This window comes from Habropoda laboriosa, unplaced genomic scaffold, assembly GCF_001263275.1.
Source record: "Habropoda laboriosa isolate 0110345459 unplaced genomic scaffold, ASM126327v1 scaffold32, whole genome shotgun sequence".
NCBI classification, from domain to species: domain Eukaryota; kingdom Metazoa; phylum Arthropoda; class Insecta; order Hymenoptera; family Apidae; genus Habropoda; species Habropoda laboriosa.
This window is the reverse complement of record NW_017100135.1, coordinates 232,209-250,944: the sequence shown is the minus strand read 5'-3', so window position 1 is coordinate 250,944 and position 18,736 is coordinate 232,209. Positions and strand designations below refer to the sequence as shown.

The 18,736-nt window shown below is 37.6% G+C and overlaps 1 protein-coding gene across 4 annotated transcripts in view; it reads right to left on the bottom strand.

Moving 5' to 3' along the window:
* Window positions 1-18,736, bottom strand: part of LOC108578808 (tribbles homolog 2) — a 52,977-nt gene that overhangs the window by 7,849 nt on the left and 26,392 nt on the right. For all 4 annotated transcript variants that reach the window (XM_017942234.1, XM_017942225.1, XM_017942209.1 and 1 more), the window contains exons 2-3: window positions 17,078-17,793; window positions 2,877-3,178 (exon numbers count right to left, since the gene is read on the bottom strand). In XM_017942234.1, coding sequence (XP_017797723.1) covers window positions 2,877-3,178; window positions 17,078-17,368 — 593 coding nt within the window. In that variant the 5' untranslated portion in view covers window positions 17,369-17,793. The remainder of the gene's footprint in view (window positions 1-2,876; window positions 3,179-17,077; window positions 17,794-18,736) is intronic.

The window sequence follows — 18,736 nt, the reverse complement described above, 5'->3', positions numbered from 1 at the left end:
GCCGCGTGTATCTCGCTGATCTTTCCTTCTCGCTTCTCCTTATTCTACGCGCGCGGGAGCAGCTCACCGAACGGCAGGAAAGCGAGCGCGCAACGCGCGATTGGCCAACACTGAACCGACATCGGCGCACACAACACGCGCTGGTGGCTTTCTCGTTCTCCCGGCCTTTATCGCGCCCCAACCGCAGCACACCAAACACACTACATACTGTACGTACACATGTACATAGGGGCACACGCGGTGTCTCGCCCATTTGCTTTCTTGGTTGTCCGGTTGCCCGGTCGGTTGCTCTCGAGAGCCTGCCACTGCACTCACCGCCACGGGGAACTCGCGTGTAGGTGCATAGTAGATCGCGCGAACAGTCACGTTCAGCTACGAGAACATACCTTGTTGCGAATAGCTAGCCGTGGCGTGGCACTAGCGTGGTCTGGCGTGCCGCGATCCGTTCGTTCCTTGAATTCATTCCGTCTGTATATACGATCGAGATGCCACCCCTCGGGGAGACTTCGAGTTAACCACGATACGCGAAACGAGGAACCGTTGGGAATCGAGCTTATAGGTGTTGTGTGACATGACAATGCAGACTTTATTGCACTGTGAAAGGTTAACAATGTGCAATGGGACGACCGAGCTGATTGTTTGAACACGTTCAAGTGAATACGGTGGAGACAAAATGACGTACAATAACGCTTTTATAGGAATATCTGTTTGAATAGATCTGCTGATTGTCCACCTGAGACTTTACGCACTGCTTAGGTTATGATTGAAATGGATTCATGCTGGCGTATGATTGGTGGAAGGAGAATTGATTGAGTGGAGAGCTTTAGAAGGAAATGTTTAAGAGGAAGTTTTAAGTAAAAGATATAATACTTATTTGATAATTAAGTGTAATTGTGTAAGTAGTTGAAAATAGAACGTACGTTTATACAATATTCTTTTGCTGAGAATGTTTCTCCCCAAATCTACCAAACTGTTTTCTTCCCTTTTTAGGTCACCCTGTTTCCTTTATTTCATAGTTTATAAATTTTACCAATTATATAACGAACTTCATCCTCCAACGATTGTGAGCTGAAGTTTGATTCGGTAGTGTATTACAATAGTAAAAGAATGTACCACGAAAATCGAGCGAAGTATCTACGTAAAGGTGTTACGAATAAATACCCTGACACCATGAAATTAATATCCTCAGTTTAGAAGCCGTAAAAAACGATGGAAATTAGGTTAGGAAAACGAACAGCAGAATTTAATTGGAGAAAAAGTTCCGAATCAAATGCTTCTAATTTTCAATGCAAACATGGTTTGGAATGCGGCACGGAATCTGTTGCAGAATGTACACTACAAATTGAAACATTTTTTTTCTTTTTCAAAGATCACATTATCAAGTGCTAAGAACCTAACGCAATCGTGTTCAGATCGGACTGCACGTCTGAAACACAAGTAAAACCACCGTTTGAAATGCAACGGTGACAACAACTTGTCGAATTCGCAATTGCAATAAATAATCAGGCTGGAATAAAAACAAGAAAATAGAACGGAATTCATTAAATGTCCAAGGGTTGCGTATTGTGTCCAGGCGTGTATCGAGCAGTGAAGGGGAAATTAATTTATGTAGGCGTGGAAGTACTTCTTTTCCAAGATATACCTTCTGTGTGTAACCGATGGTGCAAAAGAATTACAGGCGAATATGGAAATGAAACGAATACGAACTGGTTTTCCATGGCTCTGCAACGCATGCCCTCTCACTCGCTTCAAGAATGCCACAAACGATATGTGGGCGTACACCGTATCGTTAACAGTCGTGTCAAATTAACAGCTAGTTTGTCACTTTGAGACACCCTACTTTTTTTTCTTTTTCCTTTATCTTAGATAGCCTACAGCTGTGCCATTTAAATCAACATCTTACCCCATTCCTACCGAAGATCGTAAATATATACTCTTGTCTATAAGTCATCGGACACTTGTTAGTTTGGAGAGAAATGTTTATCAAGGCACGTTTTTAAGTAAGATGTTGGGAAAACGATGTAATTTAATTTCCTTCACAATACAAGCACTTAATAACTCTTAAGTTTATTTGTAAGTATAACGTAGTTACAATTTATCCTTACTCTAGAACTACCAAGTGACTGGTGACTTATGGACAGGAGTACATGTTGAAACCCATTTGTATTCATTTATCTCGATCTTGCAATCGTAAAATATTTTCCTCTTGTCGTAATTTCAGCGAGAATTATACATCGTAGAATTAATTGAACTTCGTTTTTTAAATAATTTCGAAATATCGTAACTGTTTAAATAAAGGGTTATCAATGTTTGGGTATTTATACAGGTTTTGTTATTAAAGAGTATCTGATACTTTAGAAAATTCAAAATACATGTTCCGACAAAATTCAGTAAAAACACTATTTCACAGAGTTAACTTTCTTTAATTATTTTCACGCTATCACGATTCGAAGGGTAACTAGAAATTCTACTTTCTCCGGTATCGCAATATTCCCATTTAGTTGACATTCTCGAATAACATTATCACGAATATTTTTACACAAACTTAATTCACTTTTAAAACGATTATCTAGCTCCGAAAGGTGTTCACAAGTCTAAGTCGTATTTGTACAATACATTGTATATACAGGAAAGAGTAAAAAAATTGTATACAATATCAAAGAAGTGATTTAGTTCGAACTGTACTACTGAATGTAACAACAGAAGATTGACAATTCCAATTTTACAATAAAACGATAAAAATCTTCACATAAAAATGCGTCGAATAATACACCTAATTAGAAAAAAATTGAAGAAAAAAAAAAAAAAAAAAAAAAAAAAGAAAAGAAAAGAAAAATGTCAGAGCTAACAGACCGATGTATTCGATTCCTCCTTACCTTGCTTCATCGGCGAAAACAAATTTTCTGAGCTTCAGGTCTCTGAGCACAACCCCGTATTCGTGACAGGTAGCTACGGCCCTGGCCGCCTGCCGGAAGAGCCGCCTCGCCTCCGGTTCCCTCAGTCTCCTGCGTGCCCTTACGTAGGCGTGCAGGTCACCGTGGTGGCCCTCTAGCAGGAGATAGCGTCGACCTCCAGGTGCTTCCACCACGCCCGCGACGCCGCTCGTCGCTCCGGTACCTTCTAATCGAAGGTGAGCCTGTAGTAGTGCCTCGCAACCTTTGTCGCCCACGGTTAACGCCTGAAATTCAGTAAAAACGTTGCGTCACTCACAGCTCCGTCGTCGTCGTCGCCGTCGTCATCATCGTCGCTGGCTCTGTGTATAATATCGCTGGGTTAGGAAATAATCACGTTAGGAAGGACAAATAATTCATGCCTTCACGCCTGTGCCTTTTAGATTAGAATCGGCTCGATACAATACGTGGCCATGATAGATATACCTACATATATAGTACTGTTTGAAACGTTCGTTAGAGAGAGCGAGAGAGAGAGAGAGAGAGAATTGACGGATAGTTGGCTTCGTTATGTCCGTATTAACGGTAGGTCAATTGAGGTGAACGATCGAGAATCTTTTAATTCGATAGGATCGCTCTGTTGCGTTCGTTATCGACTGTTTTGTAATTTGCTTTCGAGCGCCGTTCGCACGATGCGGGAAAATCTGCAACTTCGTCCGAGAAACTATGAGAATGATGTAGAAGTATCAGATGTGTCAATTAATTTAGTACTTTTTACAAGGAAAATTCAAATTTTATCTACGGATCAAGTTATACTTAATCGTAAGAGTGTCTATTTTCTATTATTTTTATACATCTTTCGACAAACTGCTAAATCCCATCGCAGAACAGATGTTACGGTTTCGATCGAATGAAATCTTCATACATTTTTCTTTTTCGGTTCTTCGATCGGTTTAAAGTACGTGTCGCATATCACGTTGCAGAGGCCGGAATAAGGAAAAATCAGCTGGCGCCAAGTCTGGAGAATACACACCGGGTATTGCAAGATTTCTTAAGCTAGATTAAAAATTGCTTCAACGCCCTCGAACTTCTTCGGCTGACTGGACTGAAGTTCGTCACTCGTGTCGAAGTTTCACGCGAAATATTGCGTTACGAAAACTGATAAAAATGTACCATTCTGTTTGTATTCACTCTATACAAGAAACTATATTTAGACAACGTACGTTGTTTGAGTGATGTATCATCGCTAGTTCCCAGATTATTCGTGTACTATTTACTTCTGCTTTAAATATAGAAATCCAATACTGTCAACATTTTGTACCCATAATAAAACCAAGATATTATCTAACCTCAATATTGATTCAACCCGTTTTCTCGGTACCGAGCAAAATCCTGCCACGAAATACTATTTCCAATATTCACCAGTAATTTACAATTGTCCTTACACAAACTGAAAAGCCAGAATAGATTAACACCAGTTTTCAATATTCCTCCAATTTTTGGTATCCAAAGCACACGCTTAATTTTTCATAAATTTTATTTTAGAAAGTTAACCACACTGGCTTCCGAGTGGCTGAAATGTCGTTCCACTTTGAACGACCTAACCTAAAAAAGATGGGATACGACGATCGAATTTGAATCAACGAATCAACTGCAATTCCAAGCCAGATCTCCTCTACTTATTACTAAACTGCTTCGCCAATTGCACTGTATGCAAATTCCTCCTCAATCTTAATACTGAATGGGTTGTGGACAAAGTATGAATACAAGAGAGAGAGAGAGTTCCTTCATCCAAGTCCCTTCTCAAGGAGCGAATCATGTGGACGCGCATGAAGCATATTCTCAATAACACGCACAATATCTGCCATTGTGCTAGATAATTGCACGTTAGCATTGACCGGTTAATACGGATATCCGCGGCGAGCAGACAATACAAATATCCGGATCCCTCGAACCCGGCCACTTTGCTAACGCGCATACATTCGCGTTTCCTTTAGGATTATGCCCATTTTTACCATCCAGCTCATTTGGACAATTTATATTCGTCCCGTTTGTCGTTCCAAGTCCGTTAATCCCGTTCGCGATAAATTCCCCTCTGCAACAATACCTCTCAGATATTGCAAAACGAGCTTCTCTTTTTTTGTTCGGCGAATGGGGAAACGTAACGATTCCGGGAATCGTTGATATATCTGACCATTGATGAAACGTATTGCAACAATACACGCGGAAATAAAGGAGAATTTGACAATTTGTTGAATAGCTGGTTAAAGGATTACGAAAACGGTCTAAGTGAGAAATCGAAGAAAAATTGAATTTATCACTTGCTTTGCGTCACACGTCGATCTTTTCGTAGAAAAGATTTATCTTACAAGAGCAAGTGTTTTATCAAATATTTTACTACATAAGGAACAAATAGTTTTTAATACGTCCAAAGGAAAAATTCTAAATATCTCGAAACGAGAAATATACGATTTAGGCCATTTTCATAATTACCGACACAAATGAAGGTGTTTTTTGTTTTAACAGAATTACGTTTCACGTAACGACAAAGTACTATTTTGTTCCATAATTAATCTCTAATCTGTGTTAGTAATTTATAAGTAAGATTTTTATTAGAAGATTTACTCTCGAACGCGTTTTCGAAAATATCGCTGGGAATATTTCTTTTTCAAACGATCCATCGTTTCCGAGGGGAAAAAGGTTAATTGCACTTTCGATCGTGAATCTTCAGCAACCTAAGCTGATCACGGTCGACGTTCAAGGCTCCGTGCAATTGCATCCGGCTATACGGGATACCGGAGCAACGGTGGGTTTTTCTTTCCAACGGTTAATTAGACTAATTGCCATCAAACTCGCCGGTTGATCGATCAAGCACCAACGAGGAAACAAAGTCGAGACACGCTTATCTTCGTTGCTAGCTGGCGAAAAAATAACGTGTCCGCCAAAGATGCGAGATTCAATTTGAAAACATAAATATTCCAGAAATTCCGTTTGATTGATGGATGATGTCCTGCAAAGAAGTTCGAACTCGGTCTGGGAGTGACGATCGCGTATCTTTTTTCTCGTCGCGACAGCTGAATTAAACGTATTAAAGTAGAAGTTGATACGTTTTGCGCAACAACGGTGACATTTTTCTTTCTCTTACTTTTTTGTTTCGGTTTGTAAGAAGTGACATGAAACTGACTTCACGCACAGTTTCGAACGTATATTAATTCTTTTGCAAGTCCCTGAATTGTGTTGCACTCGACGTTTCACGTTGTTTCTGCCGGAAGGTACTGAGATACGTTACGAAGCAACGAACTTTGCGAAAAGTTGATTCGTATCGTTTCAAGAATTCAGCATTCTGTGTATTTCGATAAACGACTCGAGAAAGTGAAAGAACAATTTGATTTTCACTTTTATCATTTGTTTAACGATATTCAGATTTTATATTTTATGTTTCTTTTTTAGAAGAAAATATTAGACTGGAATTTTTGTGACTCGAAGATTCGTGAAAAATTGTGTAGCAAATAGTAGCGGCTAATTTCAAAACGAAAGTCAGATCTTTTCAGACGACAAAGTAATTTTTATCCAAACATTTGTATGTAGTAATTGAATGTTTCTTTTCGTTCCCATGTAGTTCAATATAATATATGAAATATGACTTACCTTCTTGTGAAGAGTCTTGGCAAACAGAATAAGAAATGCAATCGGAATTTTTGGGATAATAATGCTGTGAAGAAAATGCTTCCTTAAAGACAACGTTATTTAAAATAAGCTGAATCCGTAACCACAGAAATCCCCAAAGGCAGAGAAATTAGACATAATCATGTTTAGTATTCCTCAACTAACAGACATCAACATAGAAATGAGTAAGGATTCTTTAAAAGACATTTCGGATTCCCAGATTCTGAACCACTGTGCATCAGTTCGGTGACATACTCGTGAGAATTCGGAGATATTAACCCTTTGCACTCTAATGGCGCTGTTATGGCGACATGCGTAATTACATACTTTGGAGAACTTTAAAATGTGAACTTCCATCATAAGAAATAGAAATAAATAAATTCGTAAACGTTAAAAATGTTTTCTTTTTTTTTTTTCTTTAAAAATTTCACTGCAAAAGGATACCGAAGTTATCGACTGATCTTATCGAAAAAATGCTGGGAGTACAAAGGGTTAAGACGTGTTTCACTTTGACTACGCGAAGAACGACACGATAGTTGACATATAAACGGGCCTTTACAAAACGGGTCGATAAGGGAGCACACGAAATCTTGGCTACTTTTGAAACTTTGTTCGTCCGGCCGTTCATCTCGCGTGTCGAAACCTGACACGGTTTCGAAACTCAAGTCCCATTAGTTTAATAAGGGCACCACTGCGTACTTTACGAAATCACCCGGTACCGATCGATCATTACTTTTACGATGTTCGAAGATCTATCGAACACACGGAGGAAATTTCACGTGAGACGAGAAGAGAGCAAATACATTTTCTCGGTGAAACATCGCAAATTTCACTCTAACTGCGTTATTTTAAGGTCGCTATTTTAACAATCGCGCCAAAAAGTATTTTTATTTTTTTTTTCGGTGCATATTGAATGAAAATATACTTAAGTACGAGTAGAAGAGTTTAAAATGAATCTGCTGTTCTTTTTTTTTATTTTGAAGTTTGATATTGTACATTGTATTTCTGGAATCGATAGCGATATTAAATATTTGTGTTACTCTGTCGACAGGAAAATCCAGGCTTTAACTACTTTACCCTCTTTCAACACGATCCTAATGCAATAGGCTTTTTCACAAGGTCTTTCAAATTTGCCTTTCGATTGCGCCACGCGCCTTCTGTTAGGCACTGGCATCGAGCAATTTATGGTTTTCGTTACATACGGGCCAAAGTTCCGAAAGACCTCGGAGCAGCAACGAAATTACAGTGTTCATTTACACCTTTGATTGTTAAATTAAACAGAAAACCTCGAAAAGCAAACGAAAGGGACCGCTTTGTTTCTGAACGCGCACGTTTCAACGAAGCAATTGCCACACGATTTCCAAAGAATCTCTTCTCACCGTGAACAGACTTTTCTTTTAGAAAATTCGTTGTACAATTGTCTTTGATTACGTTACACAGACCGGTTTAACCCACGCTCGTGTAAATTTACGATCTTGTTTAAGGTACGCATCAATTTTCACGTGTGAACTTCAAGTGAAGTTTAAATTAGACTTCTTCGAACGTGGATCGTTGCCGGACTGAAGAAGCGTAATCTGAAATATGTTGTTTTTTAGATTGTTTGAAAAAGTGAGCGAGATATACCTTTCGTTCAGATTCCAATCGAAGCGGAAAATATTATTGAAATTCGGATGTTTTATCTATTTGAAATTTTAATTGATAACTGGAATCGAATTTATTACCGAGCGATGATAACACGTGTCTAATAAATATATATGTAGCAACACGCGTATAGATGAATGAAAAAGGTTTTTTAAATACGTCACGAGTGTTTGTAAAAATTGCACAACGAAACGATGAATCAACTAAATTTAGCTGAACCTAGAATCTTATCTACAACTGAAATTTATCTACGAGGCAAGTTGTCTAATCTAACCGACTTAATTCCTCCACGACATATTATTAAGACATCATTTATAGATCGACGGAATTTTCCTAGGTCTACTAACCGCGTATCAGCTGATCACGAGGGGCAAAAAAAGTTGTACGTACTTCCTCTATCGTAATAGATACACACACCGTTTTTTACGAACGTCGATTACAATAATTTGCATATATCAATAAACATGCAGTACATACTCCGCAGTAAACTACTATCTACTATCGCAACTAAAACAATTCAGCCTGGAAAAGTTTCAAGAGCCACACCCTCCGAGCTTCAAATCCGAGCATCGATATTTATCAGAAATATTCGGTCGCGTAATGTGAAATGTCGGATTTTTTATAATTCGCAAATTGATATATTCCGATTTTTTACAATTTCTTAATTAAAAATTTCTAAGATGTTTCATTTTTGTCACCAAATTGTTTTTCAAAGAACTTTTATTCCAGTACTCAAGTGAGACCATAGTATCCCCCAGCCACGAAACGGTTAAAATTCGCAAAAAACATCTAAAGTCAACATTATTCTATATTTAGCGAACGATTTTCATTGATCCGTGAAAAATCGCACATTGCATATGACACGACCTAGTACAACAACGGATCAGAATACAAATAGCAAACTCCATGTTTATTTCCTGAAACGCAGCGAGAAACTCGGGCGTATTTTAGGTTAGGTGGTAATGGACACGTGAAAAGCTGGACGCGATTGCGAAAGCGTGTCACGCAGCGGCCCGATGTAATCGTCAATTAAATTAAACGACCCTGGCTTTAGAAGCGATTATGAATAACGGGCAGAGCGACGATACGACACGAGAGCAAGTAACGGCGAGGTGAGGCAAGGTGCAGCCTTGTATTTGTTCGCGCGGCGCACGATGATGTAAGCGGCGCATTGTATAACGTGACGATTGTAAAATGTTAATGGAAACGCGGCGGCAAGCAGCTGCTCTCGCTGTGTACCGGAGGGTTACGTGGCGCCTTTTCGTCTGTCGAACGTTGCGGTTATTAAGGATCCAAGCGCGATTTTTCAGCTTATAACCGCCGCGACTTTGTCTACGCTTATTTCCGGGAAAGAAGATAAGGTTATGGCGTGCTTTGAAAGAGGCGACGCGGTGCGCGTTCGTAAACGCATAAATTATTTACGGACGCAGTTTGCTCGCAGCTGCCGGAAGAAAGGGAAATTTTAGACCTTTCGCGCGTGTCGAGTAGCAAGGAAATTGTATATATTTATACTGTTTACCGATTGATCGTTTGGCTCTGTGTATTTTACATTTGGTTTTCAGTGAATAGTTGAAAATTAGCATTGTTGTTATGCGAGGAAAAGCACAGTCACTCTGGCTTATTTGTGAAATGTATATTCATGAATATACAGGGTGTTACGGAAATCGTATTACGAAAATTTTGTATACTTGGACTTGCATGGAAATAAAGAACGTTTCGTTTTAAATGCAACGACTATTTCCTTCGAACTACAGTGTCGTAGTAAAAAGAGTAAGATGGTAAATTGTTATTTTATTATTTGTATCAAGAAGAACGAAAAAGTCATTGTTATATATGTATAATTTTCATTGCTACCTATTATAGAGAATTATAACCAAGAAAAATAACAATCAAGGCAACAATTAAGAAGAGAATTAATAGCGTAAATATGAAAACACTTGTACGCCATTAAACATCGTTGAAAAGTCTAAAGTTACTGTTATTAATTGAATTCTCTCTTGGAGGAAAATGTCTGAAAGCAAATCTAATTAGTTACGTGGACGATCTCTCGCAACGAGTTTACCAGTGGTGCAGCTTCGATCGACCCGAACATTAGCGAACCGTTACGTCTCGACGTTTCGTTGTATAATAACAGTGGATTCTGTTGGAAACTGTACAGCTGCGCTGCGCAACGTATGCACCGTTCCGGTAGCTGTTATTCTAACAACGGTTGCCTGATCGGGAGAATTTTTAATTTGCACCATTTACGCGGCCACGCTCTTACGTGTATAATTATTCACTGACGACTTTAATACCTTGTTATCTAACCCTTCGATGATCACCGTTACTGACACATGCCACGGGTTGCACTGGGAATTAAGGACCGTTCACACTACCGCGTTGGTAGCGAGTTCGCGCCACTTTCCCATCACTTCGAGAACCAATTCGAATGAACTCACTTCCCTACCTATTATTGGTTTCAAATCAACTGACATGGTGAAAATAGATTTATTTACACCAATCGTCGAAACGTGATTAGTGTAATAAAATGTTTAATTGAAACACGTTGTAAAAACTTTCTATTAACCTTAAAAGTTAATCGAAATAATTATAGAACTGATATACACAGAATTGTATACGGCAAAAATTATTCAACAAACGAGTCATCGATGATATATTAAATATGATAAATAAATATTTTAACTATTGAGTGATGCAACCACACTAGAACAAGCGTAATACAGCAATTCGAAGGTGAACTTGAGAAAAAACAGAAAAAGAGAAAGGAGGGGATCACTTAGTATAGTATCGAATATCGGTGCAGTGATGCGTTCTACGTATACAAGCAGAAAATTCTACGTTTCTCGAGTCGTGCGGTCACGTGGCTTCGATAACAGTGACTACTAACGGCAGCATAGTACATACACGCGTGTATACCTTGCAGTTAACTGGCCAATTAATTAAGGTCGCTGATATCAGGTCTATTGTTGCAAGTTATTGAACAATAAACTGCACGAACGACAAATGTAATAACACTTCTTTTATATTAATCTATCATAGAGTATACGCTGCAAGTATAATTATATCTGTGGTTATTAATGATCATGACATTCGATAATACGAGTGAAAGAAATTATAAGAAATAAAAGTAAAGAAAGAAGATAAAAGTTGATTTTTCACGCAGCTTCATCGAGATATGAATAAATGTAACACTTTCTAATACGATAAGTAATTCGATTGAAATTTCTGGAGCGCGTGCACCGTTTTTACTGCAAGTGTACAATGTGCTACCCGGAAGATTGGTCGCATAACGAAATACACGAAAACCTCAAATAAATTACGTCGAATTATAGCAGCGGAGTTACGTCAACAATCTCACAGAAGGTTTTATATAGCGGAAGCAACAACTGCACGATCGGTTACGACGGTTGCAACGCGTTGTATAAAGCAGTGGTTCTCAACGTATACGATAATTTTTCTTGACGTTTTACAAATTTTAAAAAAGATAAACTGAAATTGAAATATTTCTCTGTTATCTTTAAAATTTTTATATTTTTACAATATATATATATATATTCTTTGCATTTAGTTCAAATAAACTGTACTTCAAGCAATTCATAATTAACTGAACGTTTTTTTAAATTCATTACAAAAAATTGTACTTATTTTAGCTATATAATTTTTATCACACTAAACAAGTATACAATACTCTCACGAAATACACGAACATTTTACGAACAACACTATCGAACAAAAATTGAACTAAAATAATATTCCCTCGTTATCGCGTTATTTTTTTTTTTTTTTACGATTCTCATAAAACAGCTTTAAACCTTAGGATGAAGTTAAAGTCGTTCTATAAATACGATTTTCGTATAGAAAAAAAATGATCACGAATGGCGAGTAAAATTTTCAGATTGAGAAAATTGAGAACCACTGACGCGCACTCAATTCGTATTTGCATGGTGCAAGCGCGGCGGCGGCAACAGCACAAGGTGGAGAAAACGATAAAAATTCTTTCACGGAAATTTTCTGCACTCCCACTACTTTTTCCATTCGACAGACGAAACAAATATATATATACACACACACGATCGTAAGCTTATTCCCATGCTTTACGATTCCGAAATCGTTAATGCACCGGGGACCACAAGATTCCATAAAGGCCATTGTATGATTACAAGAAAGCTAACAAATCCGCTTTAAGATATACGCGAGCCTTAAAGGATTAATCGAACCGCAGGCTGTGACTGCACGAAATCGCTTTAACAATGATCCATCATTTTCTTATTTACCATTCTGTCAATTGGTAAGTGTAATTTCCGTGAACAACTTTCTTTTCCAGGAGTGATCTGCGTAAAGCAGGGAAAGAAGATCGTTCGAACAATAGTATACATAGCTCTTTCAGGAGGCAAATTACAGCGAACAGAGGATGTGGTATTTATAGTTTGATGTAAATACATCGAAATCGAATCGTGGATCGATTTTCTAATCGCGCGTAATTGCCATAAGGACGTGACATTTATATTGTCTTCATCGTAGGAAAAATATTGACATAAATTAGCTGTAAGATTAGATGTGCGACTGATTCTCTCTTCGAAGTAAGCATTTTGTAAGCGGATAGTTTATCGCTGATTTATCGCCTAACCTTGACTATTATTTTGTTTTTTTTTTCTACTAGCAAGAAAAATTGCCAACAATTGTATTACTTGTATTTCTTGATTGTGCCATTGTTACTTTATCTGCTGGAACTAAAATCTTTTTTGAGAATTCAGAACACCAGAGGACCTTGGTGTGTTAGATGATTCTCAATGCAGTTATTCACGTTGTCGAGAAATTCCTTTAACTTAAATCAATATTCGAGAAATGACTATTGCTTACTGTTAACTCCACGAATATAGATGTGCTCATGCATAAAATTCAAGGATCCGATGATAACATGGAAATAAAATTTAAAAACACCAATGTGGAATTTTTCCTTTGATAACTACGAAGAGATAGGAATAGCGATGATGTTAATTTGATCTATGATTCAAGCCTAGATCATTCCTTTCCTGGACAACTATACCCTCCGTAGGTCTAAATTTTTTTTACCGTTCTAGGCTTTAAAAAAATCCGAAAAAATTCTGGAACACTTATCAAAGTCTCTGCTACATTATACAATTGTTCGTTAAGTTAAATGTTTCAAATTTTTTTCAATAAAAGTAAAAGTTCAAGAGTGAAATTTGGTTTGGGTCATCAATGACCCAGACTGCCGATAAATCAGGCATTCAAAGTCAATAATCCTAACGTTCAGTTATGACCATTGAGTACTCTGAATAATCAGTTCATAAATCGCAATTTCCTTTGCTACAGATTTCCTAGAATACACGATGAAAGTGTTAAAATAGTAAAGGTGCAGAAATTCCTCTTTGCAAACGATTTCAACAGAACTGAAGAATGATCCCGAGAAAAGCAACGCGAGACTTTCGAGATTTCGACGATTTTAGATCACCCTCGTAGAATTCGATGTCCTTTTTGAGCTTGAAATAATAATACCCATCGTTCGAAGGTGAAACAATGTCGCAACACATAAAACCAAGGCTTGTGTTCTTAAAACAGCAGCAACGTTCATTGGAAATGCAACAACTATGGGATTTAATTGTGAGAAATGCGGTGAAGGTTGACGCAAGAACATTCTGAACAACTTTTCTCAGAGTGTGACACACGGCGTTCCTACCAATGAATCCTACACCGATAACAATGGAAATAACGGTTGGCCGTCGCGCGAGAAGAAACACCGGATACTAGAGGATCCGCTACTTTTTCTCCTAACCAGCGTAACCGTACCTACGGACACGCTCTAAAAAGTGTGATCTCTTTGTGGCAAACATCGACTATGAATTGGCACTGACCATCGTTTCTACATCCTTCAGATCGTAGTCTGTCTTTTGGAATTAGTTAATTAACCCTTGAACACCGGATACTGGGTCAAATATGACCCAATACTGAATTCTTTTTCGTACGCGAACGAAACTGAATTTTTTCATTTTAATAGGCGTCATATATTGTGTAAAATTGTGCAAATATATTTGTAAAAGGAAAGAAGAATGTCGGTTGAAACAAGAGACATCTAAAATCCGGGTCAGCGGTGACCCAGCATCCACTGTTCGAAGGTTAAACGAGTCAATTTAACCCTCTACAGGCACAATCTGGGTCTTGAGTGTGAAAAAATGCTTACCTACGGAGGGTTAAAGAGATATTTTTTGTTCAATTTATTTATTTGTGAGATCGTCACGGTGGATCTACTGAAGAAACGGAAGTGAAAGAAATAGAGGTCTAGATAAGGACTACTTTTGATAATGATGTGCATTCTTGAGAATAATCTACTTTCTATTTTTAGGGCAAGCTTTTAAATTTGTGTAAGGAAAATTTGCAAGATTAATCTGTTTTTTTTTTTTTTTTTTTTTTTAATTGCACAGAGAAACATCTTATTTATACTAACTTTTTTGCTACGGCTGAACTGGAGACTAGAGTTCACTTTATTCATATTCGCAGTGTCTGCTGTTTGATACTGTCCAATTCGTCGTATTTGGTGAAATTTCATATTTAATATAAAAATATATTTAATATAAACTTCATATATCAGAAAAAGAAATTGTAGTAATTAACATATTTCAAATAAACTAGTTCTGTAATTGGGTGCGATATACCTTAGAACAATATAATTATATGTAATTAGTGGAGTTAGTGTACCACTAGATCGCGTGACGGCTGCAGTCAGCGTTAGGTGTGAAAGAGTTGGAATTAAAATATTTCATAAAACTAATAGTTTATTTGTAACAATTGTAATTACGAGAACTGTACGTTATATTACATAAAATGTATCAACTAGTGGATTAGCTAATATGCTAGATCAAGAATTAGTCCATAATGTTCCTCTTTGATAACCTCCGTATGACATGATAGATGTCATAATTAGGTTCCTATAAAGTATCAGTTAATACGAAACCGTGTTACATAGCAGTAAGAACAAAAGAATGGGTTACGTTACTACAGCTAATACGAGGTGTGCTATTTTATCTTCATTATTATAGACAATTTATTTTATTACAGAAAACCGTATTGTACAAGAATTGTATATCGTATCGAAAAAATTTTAACATCAAGTTCAATATTCTTATGTTCGAATGACGGTCTCCTTGAAACTTTCAAAAGCTCTCACCAAATACAGATAATTAAGCACAATTGTCACGAAAGTATACGAGATGCGCGTGGACACGTGCGTCGCCATAAACAACATGGTGCACACAGTGTGAACGAAAATAGACCTAGGTAATTTTTGTCACTAGAGGTTACGAACTGGTGATATCAAGCAATAACGCGTGAACCATTCACGCTCGATCCGAATCTGGGCAAATAAGCCTTCAGGCGACAGTTTAGAAAGGTGATTTTCATCGATGCAACAAGTAACTTTTATTGGTCGTGTTTCTGCACGTTGTTGCACACCTGCCTCCGAGTCTTACGTGACACATATCCTGGAGGCAGGATGCGTTTGCTCTATCAAGGATAAACGGGCAAACGTATTTCGAAATCCATTCGCAACTATTTTTCTTTGTCAACCGCCAAGTCTTTCGGGAAATCTTATGTTAAGGCGCGTTTAGACCGCACCAAGGAAAGCACGTTCGCCCCCTCCACTTCGACAAAATTCAAGTTCAAACGAGCATAAACAGATACCAAATGTACGAAGAATTTTTGAAAGTACGAATTCGTTCGTTTGGTGTAAACACACCTCTAGAGAACGTTATTACGAACATTTATATTTCACGATTCTAACGAAGCTTTATTGTCTATTAGGGCGTATTTCTATCGCGACTAATTTGTTCTCGATGTGAACGGTGTTTGTCGATAAAGTTTATACAATAAGGTATGTTTTTTGAGACTCTAATAAAACGTACGGAAAGTTGATCAATTCATGGCCAACTCGAGCGAGTTTATTAGCTAATAAGATAGTTGATATTTTAATAAGGTTTCAATATTGTGTGAAGTGGATACTCGGTAATTAAATATTACTGAAAATAATCGCGTGATTTTATAATTGCTTCGCGTGTAAAAGTGTTGGATATCGTGTTAGGCGATATATCAAGTTTGAGAATTATTAAACAATTGTTTTTTTTTTTTCTTCAGGCAGTGTAATGCAATAGAAATAAAAACAAGTGACAATATTTATTCACGCTCGATTATTTTCGTTCGGTATACTTTTAAATGTCGCAACGACGTAGATAAAACAACGAGTCCGGATTTCTAATAAAACGTTCGTGACGACCGAACAAAAAAGTTACAACTTTTAACTATGTAATAATTTTATCATTCCGCATTACGTTAACGTTTTTACGTAACGCAGATAAGTCCAAGAATACGTACATATATTTTTCTAACAAATTCTCAATAAAGTGTATACCAAACGAGTTCGTGGAAAAAAAAAATGAAAGTTGTAATCGTTTATGATTACCGACTCCTTGCTGAGAGAATTGATAATTAGCTTTTAAAAATTAGGCACGTGGTAATGATTAGGTTCATGGTTTTGTTACGAATGATTGAAGTACAAATTTTGCATCGACTAGCAAGTTTCGCATGAATTAACCTTTACTCTATTGAACGTGAATTGAAGTATTCCAATGCAATTAAGATATCAACATTCGTATTCCAATTGTTAGAACGCATATGTCGCCATATTGCTTTTTTTTCGTATTGAAAACACTACCTTAACCACCAATTACACCAGACGACGTAAAAACGCATTTATGTCGTTCCAACATGAAATGTAACACGTATACAACGTATAGGAGTTAAAAAGCTGCGTATACTTTGCAAACATTTACATAAACATGATGGAAATTTTTGAAAACTTCGGCACTCACCTTTGCGACGAGATGCTGGCTGGTGTGTACGTCGACGCATCGGTACAGAGCGCTACCCTCGGTCGGCCCAAGAAGTAAATACCGATCGCCGAGTATGGTGGGTCCATGATGATCTGTGGGCAGAGGTTCGTAACTAGGGAAGACAACTGGTGGCACTGAGTTCGTCTCATCGCTCGTCGGCTGTTGACCGATGTCCTGATTATTGTTCGGATTGACCAGGAACTTTCCATTGTTGGTACGAGCCACTTGCGGATGAAGAGGATGCTGCCTGATGGCGGCTGTCACTCTCATATTGTGCCGTTTTCACACACGCACCGTTTTACACTCGCGACACTACTGCCTCTCCCTTTATCTTCTTCGTTTTGCTTTCGAAAAAGTTCGCTTTAGTCAAACGAATCACGCATCCGTACTTCTTGTAGTTCGATTGAATTTTATAATTACAGGTAATTATTGGACCGTAAAAGCAGAAAAGCCTTTTGAACACAATTCACGTCACAGGATTACCAAACACGGCAGCTGCGACGGATATCGATTGTAACGGGCCGACTTGAACGCTTTTAAGCTCTATCGGTATAAACGCGTGTATAGCTACGGATTAATTATTAGGTAAGAATATCACTTGTGCTCGGGCCCACGCAGCGTTGCATCAAGTTACCGCTGGGTCCTTGGACGGAGATCTTCGTGGGTGACAATCGGTCACTTTTTACGAAAAAGCTCTGTAACATAAAAATAAATAAAACAATTAATCATAAATTATCATATTTTGTTCTATTATTTATCGCATATATATCAATTTCTATTATAAATTGATCATTTTTAAAAATTACTATTTTATTTTATATAAATCTTTATATATGTACAGGGCTTAAAATAGTGCAATTCACGATAAAGTACTGTAACGCATAAAATCGTTAAGTCGAATTAACATTTATTCATAATAGGACTCGAACGACAAAGGTTCCGTTTATTAGCTCTATGTGATTCACGGACAATTTCAAAAGACAACGTTTCGACACTCGTCCTGCCTTGTGCGCAATTTCTATAGAGAAGGGGACACTGTAAGGTCAGGGATATCACTGTAAGGCGGTCGTTGCGCCGTAACGTTCTACTCAGCCAAGGAAGCCGAGTGGCAGAAAAATTATAAAACGTGATGCAAGAAAATCCCGAGGGCATTATTAATGCTGTTAATGGTATACCGAATTTTTATCAAACCCTTCTCTCCTTTATTTACACCTTGTTGCGCACAACAGACCATAACTTTCTATACGGTTTATCATATCTCAGGTAGCACGTATACAATCGCATACTTTTGATGTCGTATTTGTTTTCTACATTATCGAGTCGATTACACATTTACTAGTTTAGGTTATGAAATTATTTCAACGAGCAATATTTCGAAATTTTGTTTACAATTCCACTATAAAAAGTTGAAAAATAATCGTAAAATACGTTTTTTCAATTAATTGTAACTTCAAAAAACAATCTTCTGTGCGTAAAAAGATCGGTTTTCCAACTACGATTGCCGAAACCAGACGATATGCAAATTCAGTGTCCTTGACGGATGCAACATGAGATACGTTGCGTATAAATCGCATGAGCTCGAAATTAAGAAAAAATTACAGGTTACCGTTGATATGTATTCTCTATAATACGTAGTCG